The 10,031-nt window shown below is 64.9% G+C and overlaps 2 protein-coding genes across 2 annotated transcripts; both read right to left on the bottom strand.

Moving 5' to 3' along the window:
• Positions 1 to 169: 169 nt before the first annotated feature.
• Positions 170 to 4,150, bottom strand: PIGS (phosphatidylinositol glycan anchor biosynthesis class S). The gene is made up of 12 exons (XM_048324689.1): positions 4,045 to 4,150; positions 3,805 to 3,944; positions 3,620 to 3,731; positions 3,156 to 3,245; positions 2,931 to 3,022; positions 2,601 to 2,799; positions 2,183 to 2,325; positions 1,978 to 2,092; positions 1,629 to 1,774; positions 1,409 to 1,509; positions 860 to 1,070; positions 170 to 761 (listed from the first exon to the last, which is right to left on the bottom strand). The coding sequence occupies exons 1-12, from the start codon at positions 4,088 to 4,090 to the stop codon at positions 486 to 488; spliced, it is 1,671 nt and encodes a 556-aa protein (XP_048180646.1). The 5' UTR covers positions 4,091 to 4,150; the 3' UTR covers positions 170 to 485.
• A 440-nt stretch (positions 4,151 to 4,590) lies between these two features.
• Positions 4,591 to 8,416, bottom strand: ALDOC (aldolase, fructose-bisphosphate C). The gene is made up of 9 exons (XM_048324690.1): positions 8,308 to 8,416; positions 7,260 to 7,382; positions 6,964 to 7,175; positions 6,819 to 6,873; positions 6,585 to 6,745; positions 6,027 to 6,110; positions 5,767 to 5,941; positions 5,487 to 5,686; positions 4,591 to 5,095 (listed from the first exon to the last, which is right to left on the bottom strand). Exons 2-9 carry the CDS (start codon positions 7,369 to 7,371, stop codon positions 5,000 to 5,002), a joined length of 1,095 nt encoding a protein of 364 aa, XP_048180647.1. The 5' UTR covers positions 7,372 to 7,382; positions 8,308 to 8,416; the 3' UTR covers positions 4,591 to 4,999.
• Positions 8,417 to 10,031: the final 1,615 nt, after the last annotated feature.

Below are 10,031 nucleotides of genomic sequence, written 5' to 3'. Positions count from 1 at the left end.
TAACTGACCCCCAGGAGCTGTCCCCCCTCCCCAGTCAAGTATTTTTGGCTAAATACCCATAAAACAGGAGCCAGACCCCATAAAGCAGTGGAAGGGGGGCAGGAAAGCTGGGCCAGGGGACGGCAAGGCAATAGGTACCCTCTAAAAGGCTAAAGGAGGTTCACACAGCCCCACATCAGCCCCCCACAGAACGGGGGGTTCTTTATTTACACAGCAGCTTGTTCTGAATACAGCACCAGGCCGGGGGTGCACACACGCAGCCCCTTCCCTCCCCTCTCTGCCTTTGCGGGTGTAGGAGGGCTCAGCACCCAAACTAAGACCATCTCCCACCTCCCAAAGGAGCCTCTCTTCCCACTCCTGCATCCTGGCCCTGGCACACCCAAGCCAAGCAGCCAGGCCTGGCCCTGGGGTGCCTTCCTGGGCCATGAGTCTGTGACAACACCACCCCACGAGGTGGGGACAGCCCCAAGCCAGGGCACCATGGCTCAGTCCATCTTGGTGGGCTCCTTCGTACGCTGCCTGGTCTCCCGGACAATCTTGGCCAGGGACAGGAGAATTGGGACAGCCATGGGCAGGAAGAGCGGGATGTAGATGGCAAATTTCTGGTCGTCAGGGAAGTAGAGGAGATGGAGGAGAGATGGGTCAAAGAAGGCCCTCTCCGAGGAGGTGACGGCCTCCTTGCTGGCCTGGAAAGCTGCGTGCAGGTGGCCCAGGGACAGCTCGGTCACAGCGCTCTGGACTGAGGCCACTGCCCGGTACACCTGTGTGGGAACAACACCAAGGGTCAGTCCCTGGCCAGGGAGCACCACAAGGACACTCAGCCCCCTCTGCTCCCCACCTCAGGGTGCCCCAGCCCTACCTCAGAGGCAACATCGTCCTTGATGACAATGTTCCCAATCTTGTCCAGGAGCTGGGCCAGTGAGGTCAGGGTGGTGGACACGGTGGCGATGTTCTCCACAGTGTGGGCCCAGAGCAGGTGGTCCAGCTCCCAGTCAGCCAGCCCCTCATTCCCTGGGCTTTCCAGCAGGAACTTGGGGGGCACCTCTTCCCGAGACAGCCCAAAGAGTAACCTGGAGTAAAGGGACAGTCCCAGCCCACATCACAGGCCTGCATTCCCATGAGCTCCCTGCTCTTTTTCCCTGCTGCATTTAGTCCCAGTCCTGCCTAATTGCCTCCTGGATGTGGGGCAGGATAAGCCAAGCCTCCTACTCAAGGAGACAGGAGATGTGCCAGCACCCCTGGCCACAGAGCAGCGATGGCCAGTAGCCAGCACCTCAAAAGGCCACAAAGAACCACCCTCAGCCTCCCAGAGCCCACGGAGGGCGGCATGAACAAGCTGTTTGGGTACAGCCTGTTCTGACCCCACTGATTTCCACAGAGGCCTGGGGAGGGAAGAGAGCATCCTCACCGGAGCTGGGCCAGGAAAACCTCCATCACTCGTGCCATGTCCACGTCCACATGCAGAGGGAGGGAGGCCTGGGGGGAAGCAGGGGCTTCAACGTTGTAAACCTGCAGGAGAACATGTCAGCGAGGCATAGCTGGGGCCTCAGGGCCAGCAGGGTCACCAGCTGGGAATGGGGAGGCACCACCTTGTCCCAGCACTGCCAGCACCCCCATGGCTCCCGTACCATGATGCCGCCCCAGCGGGGGCTGTGGAAGGCGTTGGTGCTCACTGGGGCTCCATCCTTGTCCTGGATGTACAGGGGGGAGTGGGAGCGCTCCGGCACGTACAGCAGGAAGTTCAGCACGGGGTAGAGTGAGGCAGCACTGGAGCCTGCAGTGGCACAGAGTCACAGAACTCTTGTGGCTGGCAGGGACAGCAAGAGCAGCTCACAGCCCAGCTCCTCCTTCACAGCACCCCCGGCAGCTCTCACATGGGCTGGGGGGGAAAGGGACACAGGCACAGCTGTCCCCTCTCCCTCAGCAGAGCCTGGGCCCATGAGACAGATCCCAGCGAGCCATGAGCATGGTGCTCACCCAGCCGGGCCTCCACGGGGTTGATGACGTGCGGGAGGCTGTGAGCACTCAGGAGGAAGCTGGAGGACTCCTTGTCATAGCGTGGTGTCACTCCTAGGACAGCGTAGTACAGGATCTGCAGGCACACAAGAAACGTTACCAGCAGAGGAGCGCATCCCAGGGAGGTCAGGGCTGGGCTTTCCCCACCATCTCTCTCAGCCCTCACCTGTGAATCCACAGAAAAGTTGGCCACCAAGCTCAGTTTGTCCAGGACGGGCTTCACGTAGCGGTTCACAGCCCCCTCGATGTCCCAGTCCACGGTGTGGGACTTGGGGTCAGGGTTCAGCAGGCTGAAGGTGATCTCATACCCTGCAAGGACCTGCAGCCTATGAGGCACCGAGGCCGTGACAGAGCTCCCAAGAGCAGCAGGGCCTGTCCCCTCCTCCCTGGCCCACGCCAGTGTGGGGTCACACCAACAGAGCAACCACAGCACAACCCTGGCCCAGAGCAACTGCTACAGGCAGAGGGGTCTGTTAGCCCAGAAGACATCCAGGGATGCTACAAGCAGAGCAGGAATGGGATCTTCCCCAGGGACAGAAGGTTTTCCCGAGGCCAGGGAACAGGGATGGAGGGCACATCCATACCCAGGCTGGATTTCAGGTACCGCCGTGCATCAGGGCGGAGCTGACCACCGGGCACACGGTCCGAGAGGGCGGCGGCGATGGAGCTGGCCGTGAAGGACATCACCTGTGTCACCTCCCGGAGCCGGGCCTGCAGGGCAGCCAGGCTCCCCCCAGCCCTCACCAGGGCGCTGCGGTGCTTCCCCACGTAGACATTGATGCCCTGGGGATGGGATGGGATGGGGTGAGGGCTGGGAGCAGCACCCTGAGAATGGCACAGTGCCACCTGTGACACATGCCACCTCCCAGGGGTGAAGGACGCAGAGACTGGCACCACAGGGTGCTGCTCCCTACCTGAGGCAGGAGAGAGGAGGTTTCAGGGACCACATACATGGTTAGAGAGCCCAACGTGGTGTCCTGCAGTGGGTGCAGAGCAGCATCAGCCTCTGGGGAAGACGGAAGCACTGGCAGGGTTGGGAATTTCACTCCAATCCCCATCTCATTCTGAGACAAAGCAGTGTTCTCTGGTCAGCCAGCCTCGGGAAGAGGAGCTCCCCAGCAATTTCCCTGCTCCAATACCTCGTGCAGTCACCGCAGCCAGCGCTGCCTCCTCCTGACCCGTGGTGCTGCGATAGAGCATCTCATAGCGGGACATGACGCTGGTTCTCACTGCAAGGGCAGAAAACCTGAGTGAATCTGCTGATCCCAGGCCCCTCCAGGAGCCTGGTGCTCACAGGAACAAGGGACAGCCCCAGGGGGACACACAGTACGAGGTGCCAGCAGGGTGAACCACTATGGCACGTAGCATCACTGGTCCACACCGGTAGTTGGGCATCCCCATCCCTAGGCAATGGGGCTGGTCCCTTCTCTGTAGCACCCTGCGACTTTGTTGTCTCCCCAGTGCTCCCTGCACCGCCAGCTCAGGGCAGGATGGTACTGGTGAAAGGGGGTTTGGGGTCCCGGGCAGGTTGGGACCCCTCGGGAAAGGACGAGGCCACCCAAGAGGAGCAGACGGGGCAGGGACAGAAAAGGAGGTCTCTCACGGTTCACGGAAATCTCCATCTCCTGCACGTCCCTGAAGGGCAGCGGCCTCGGCAGGTCCGCGGGCACCGACCCCGTGCCGAAGACCACGGCGATGGGCACCACCAGCTGAACCTGCACAGGGACAGCGTCAGCCCGGGCCCCCGAGCCCCCAGACCCGCCGCCCCCGGGCCCGCCCGGCGCTCACCGGCTGCTGGCCGAGCCCATCGATGTCCGCGTAGGGCAGGGCGGCGCGGTAGGTCTCGGTCGTTTTCCACCATAGCGGCAGCCCCAGCACCACGGCGATGGTAGCGAAGGACAGGGCGGCGCGCCGCCCCCGCGCCCGCTCTGCGGGGACAGCGCTCAGCACCGGCCCGGCTCCCCGAGGACCGGGGTCGGAGGGCCGAGAGACAGCGAACAAGCACCGGGCATCCAAACCCACCAGTACCTGCTTCATCCGCCGCTATGGCCGCCGCCACTGTCGCCGCCACCATCTTCACTTCCTGGCCCAGCCGGGCAGCGTGCCCTGCGCCCAGCCCAGCCAATCAGAGCTCACAACACCTAAGACAGCCAATAGGCGCGGCGCGCGCCGCGCGGCCGAACAGACGGGCGGCCAGAAGAACCAATCAGAACGCGTATCGGCCCTGAGGAGGCGGGCTTTAACCTCTACGAGTGCCGCGGAGGGACACGTGGCGGCGCGGCCGTGCGGGCGTGGGAGCGCGGTAGACACTGGGGTAGTGCCGAGTACCGGGACAGGGACGCGGAGAGGCGGGGACAGGAGCTCCTCAGCCGCCTCGTGTCTCTTAGGGGGAACCCACCCACCCTCTTCCAAGCTCACGGAGCCTCACGATGTGTGTGGGAGGGCTGAGACCCAACACAGCTCATTGCATAAGGGAGCACAACACGCTGCCGGTGATGCCCGGAGCGAGCGGGAGGGACGGGGCGGGCACAGAGCTGCCGGGTGCCCAGCGGCGAGGAAAAAGGCGGCACGGCGCTGTCTCTACCATTTATTCGTTGTTAGGCTATTTGGTACACGGGGTGCACATGGCGAACACAACACAGGCGCCCCAAGGGCGGCAGCGACCAGGACTGCAAAGCTACGGCAGGGCAGGGGCACCCCCAGGCCTCCCCTCCTGCCTCCCACGCGGCCTGCCCTCCTCCCCTCACGGCCCGGCCGGAGCCCCCGGCCAAAGGGGCACCCGGGTGGCTCCCCCCAGGGCCCGGCTGACCCGGACCCCTCACTCCATCAGCGGACACGGCGTGGGGCCGGCCCGTGGGGCGCTCCCCCCTTCCCCTCCCCGCGTGGCGGCTCCCCTGGGCGGCTGGGGTGGAAGCGGGGTGTGAGCGGTGGCGGGGAGGGGGCCGGGACGGGGGCCGGGGCCGGTGGGGTGCCCGGCCGGGGCTCAGTACGCGTGGTTGGCCACGTAGAGGGACTGCCCGGCGGCCCCCGAGTCGTCCCCGCTGCCCTCATACTTGCCCAGCGCTGCCAGCCCGTTCACCTGCAGGGGAAGGAAAGGTCAGTGGTCACTCTGGGGTGTCACTCAAGGGCTCCAAGTCACTGGGGATACAGCCTTCAGGGTCCCCCAGCTCATGGGGACACAGTGCTTGGGGAGCAGAGCCCAGGGATGTGGCCTTTGGCACCCCTCATTCTTCTGTAGGGAGACAACCCTCACTGTCCCCCTACAGAGACTGTACTGTGTCCCTTCCATGGGGACCATGGTCCTTGGCATCCCTCGTCTCAAGGGGCACAGCCCTTGGTGTTTTCTCTCACCCTGTGGGACACGGTCCTCAGCCAGCCCTCCTCCCATGGGTACACAGTCCTCAGTGTCCCCACTACCCCAGGGTACGCAGCCCTTGGCACCTCCCTCCCAGGAGGGCCACCCCCATCACCTCTGCACGCTTGACAAACTCCTCGGTGGCAGCATCGGCGTTGTCCCTCTGCCCACGCCAGGCACTGAGCGCCGACGCCTGCAGCGCCCGCCCGTAGGAGAAGGTGAGGGCCCATGGCCGCACCAGCGGGCACATGTTGATAGCGTTGAGGTTGATGGAAGCCTCCTCCTCACTCTGACCCCCAGACAAGAAGGTGACACCTGTGGAGAGTAGGGTTATGGCACAGGAGGGGACACAGGGTATCACCCTCCTGGTCTCTGCCACACGCCACGGCTGGTACCTGGCACGGCTGGGGGCACGGTGCGGCGCAGAGCGGTGACAGTGGCCATGGCGATCTCCTCGGGGCTGTACTTGGTGGGGCAGGAGTGCCCGGGGGTCACCATGTTGGGCTTCAGCAAGGTCCCCTCCAGGTAAACGTGGTGGTCGCTCAGTGCCTTGTAGACAGCTGCCAGCACCTGGGGAGGACAGGCAGCATGATGGAGTCCCATGGCATGGCATGGCACAGCACGGTGCCCACCCTGCTGCCACCCCAGCACTCACCTTCTCCGTCACATACTGGCATCGCTTGAGATCGTGGTCACCATCAGGCAGGATCTCTGGCTCCACGATGGGCACGATGCCATTCTGCAAACAGCAGCCATCACAGTGATGCCCCTGGGCATCCCCCAGCCTCATGGCTACATGGGACAATGCCCAGACCTGGGGAGTGATGTTCAGCCCCGAAGCTCAATGCCCCCCTTGGCAGAGATGCCCAGCCCCATGGGGGGATGCCTAACCTGGGAGGGTCAGTTCTCGGCCCCATGGAGTAATGTCCATGTTTGTGAGGTGCACACAGCAATGCCACGCCCCATGGATTGACCTGACCCTATGGGTGATGCCCATGCCACAAGGCACGTCCACCCACGTGAGGTGTTACCCAACACAGGGGTTATGTCCAGCTGCTGGGCATGATCCCCAGAGATCATCATCACTGCACAGGCACAGTGCTGAGCCTCACAGATCTGTGCCCACCCCCGTGGGGCAATACCTGCCCACACAGGTCAACACCATCCTCCAGGTCACTGCCCACCCCGTGGGGCGATGGCAGCAGGCAGGTACCTGCTGGCAGATGCTGGCGTAGCGGGCCAGGACGTTGGCGTTCTCCATGATGGCAAGCGCAGAGGGAGTGTGCTCGCTGATCTTCAGCACGCAGCGCCACTTGGCAAAGTCTGCCCCATCCTTCTTGTACTGGGCACAGCGCTCCCACAGCCCATCCAGACCTGCGGGGCAGCGTGTCAGCCCCACAGCCCCAAACCCCACTGCCCCAAACCCCACAGCCCCTGCTACACCTACCCTGCGTGGTGGTCTCGCCATCAGTCCCGGCCAGAGGAACAACACCCTTGTCCACCTGTGGAATGAGGGGAAGGCGGTGCTGAGCCCCACCAGCACCCTCCAAGCACCCTCAGCACCCCACAGACCCACCGGGCACACCCCACACCTTGATGCCCACGACGATGCCCTTGTCCTTGATCATCTGCACGAACGGGGTGCCGTCATCAGCCTTCTGGTACATGGTCTCGTGGAAGAAGATGACGCCCCCGATGCATTTCTTCACCCGGCTGTCGGCGCTGAAGAGGATCTGGCGGTACAGCCGGCGGTTCTCCTCCGTGTTCTCCACCCCGATCTGGTTGAGGCGCTTGGCCATGCTCCCTGCGGGCACCCAGCACCCTCGTCAGCCTCCACCCAGCGTGGGGAAAAGGGGTGGCGGGACACATTTCCCCCCCCAAAACTGACCTACGGACTCATCGGCTGCCAGGATACCCTTCCCCGGGGCCACGATCCGCAGCGCGATGTCCGACAGCTCCTTCTTCTGCTCGGCCGTCAGCGCGGGATGTTGGTGCGTCATGGTGGCGGTGGCTGCGAGCGGACGGGGACTGAGTCACGCACCACCGGGGCGACACCCCGAAACCACATCTAGCCCCTTCCAAGGGGAGCGGGGACCCCCACGGGGCTGCTAGCCCGGCCCCACCGGCCAGGGCACGTTGTGTAAGCCTCGTGGCAGGGATCGTGGAGGATGCCGGGCAGCTCCCAGCCATTTTGCTGCCTGCCAGCCCGCCCCCAGCCCAGCCATCTTGAGGGAGCGCAGCTCCGCGGGGACCCGCGCAGGACACGAGGGGACCGGGATGGGGGTGCCCTGGGGATTGGAATCCCCCGCGGGGAATGGAAACAGCCCGGGGATGGGGATACCGGAGGGGCGGAAATACTCCAGGAAAAGGGGATAGAGAGAGCCCAGGGAGGCGCTACTTGAGTCTGGAGTTACCCGGGGTTTGGGGTACCCCGGAGATGGAGTACTCCATAGCCGGGAATAGCCCGCGGGGAGATTACGCGGGCGATGACGATAACACAAGAATGAAAATACCGGGGGGACGGAAATAGCCCAGGAATGGGGGACGGAGCCGCCCCAGGGCGGCACAAGCCGGGGATGGAGGTACCCAAAGTCTGGGGTACTCCGAAGATGGCGATACCCCGGGGCTGGCGCCGTCGCGGGGCCGGTGATGCCCCCAGGAGCCGGGGCGCTCGATCCCCCGGCCGGCACCATGGCGGCTTCAGCTCCGCCAGCGCAGGAGGAGTATCCTGGCTCCCCCCAAACCCCCAATACCCCCATGCCCGGGGGTCCCTTTGCCCTGAAGCCCCCCAGCGCGGACCGACCCCCGGGATGCCGCACGGAGACACCCGGCAGGCTCGGCGGGGCTGCCGCCTCCCGCCGCCGGGACCCCCCGGCTGCCCCCCCGGCAGCTCCCCCCGGCCCCCCGGCTCTCCCTGACCCCCGGCTCCCCCGTACCGTGTAGGGCGGCGGCGGCGAGCACGGACTGCGGGCTGCGCGCTCCGGCCCCGCGGTAAATGTGGCTGCGGTGCCGCAGAGCTACGTGACCGGTGGGGCGGCACCGGGCAGGACCGGCCTCCCGCCCCGCCCCGGCCCGCCCCCGCCACCGCCCGCGCCCCCCCGCCTTCCCCAGCACCCCCGTCGGGGTCGTGCCCCTCCGCCGGCGACAACCCGCGCGCTCCTGGTGACCCTAAGGTGACAATCCCAGGCTGGAGACCCCGCTGTGCCACCGCTTGGCAGCGCCTTGCCGGTGATGGGGACCCCTCTGTTTCCCCGCCACCGCCCAAGGACACAGCTGAGTCACCCCTTGTCATGGGCAGGGCCCCCCATGCCATCCAGGCACTCCGCTGTGCCATCTCCAGTTGCTGCTGGAGACCCCTCTGTCCCACCACCCCTCTGCTTGGTTATGGGCAGAGACCTCTGACAGCCCCCTGCTGCTGCTGGGGACGCTGCTGTGCCCCCCTGTTGCCACTGCCAACTAAGGACAGCGATCCCTCCATGCCACCCCCGCGTTGTGCCCCCCTATTCCCATTACCAGTTAGGAACAGAGACTTTCCCCTCATCACCTCTGGACCAGGGACCCCCTTTTCCCACCCCCAGGCTGGGGTCACTGTTACTGTGCAGGATACCCCATCTGGGTCACCTCTGTGCCCAGGGACCAGCAGCACTGAGCCCCAGACCGTCCAGGACAGGGTGGGGACACTCACAGGAGACCAACTTCCCTAAAAAACCACCCGCAGCCGGCACAGGGACAATACCAGTGTCCCCACTCGCCCCACGGGGACGGCTGCCAGGGCCCCGCTGTGCTGAATCCCGCCGTAAAAGGAGGCTCAGCCACCCTGCGTGGCCCTAATCCAAAGAAGGGAGCACATTTCCCTGCATCCCAGAGCCGGGGGGCCCCCCACAACCTCGGAGGGCTGTACGCAACCCAGCGGGGTCACAGAGAAGGGAGGAAGGCAATGCCAGGGAGCAGCGAGTGCTGCTTCTCTGCGAGCCACCCACACACCCAGGACATGGAAGCACAGCCCCAAACATTGCCCGGGTAAATCGGTGCCAGCGCCCGGCGTGTCACGGCACCCGCCCCACACAGAGCGGCAGGGCTGTGGCAGAGGGCAGGGGAAGGTGATTTCCCCCCCCTTGGGCAGGAGAAAGAGGCCATTAAAAACCAGAGCACTTGTTGGAGCGCTGCTATTTTGGGCCAGCGCAGGGGAGGGAGGTACCGCGTGGTCCCCGTGGCGGTGGGGAGCATCCTTGGGGTCAGGAACACCGGGAGGGAGATCCCGCAGGAGCTGCCTCAGCAGGGAAGGAGGGAGGTGAGGTTGGAGCTGTTCTGGGAGGCCGAGGAGCCCCTAAGAGAGCCCCCTCCTCCATGCAGCAGTAGGGACCAAGCAAGGGCGGGGGGGGGGGGTTGGGAGCAGGAGCTGGCAGAGCTCCCGGCGCTGGCTGAGCAATGGGATGCTGTGTGCTAGAGCCAGGCTGGGAGGGGGAAACATCCCCGTGCAACAGGCATGTGCCCACAGCCCCACGATGGGGGTGCAGGATCCAGCCTCTGGAACCACCCCTACAATAAGGTACAGGATCCAGCCTCTGGAACAATTCCCACGCAACAGGTGCATGCCCGCAGCCCCATGATGGGGTGCAGGATCCAGACGAGCCCCTGTGGAGCAGGGCACAGAGGGAAT

Source organism: Corvus hawaiiensis, chromosome 20 (genome assembly GCF_020740725.1).
Source record: "Corvus hawaiiensis isolate bCorHaw1 chromosome 20, bCorHaw1.pri.cur, whole genome shotgun sequence".
NCBI lineage: Eukaryota > Metazoa > Chordata > Aves > Passeriformes > Corvidae > Corvus > Corvus hawaiiensis.
Note: the sequence above shows the minus strand (reverse complement) of the source record. Positions and strands in the feature narration are given on the sequence as shown.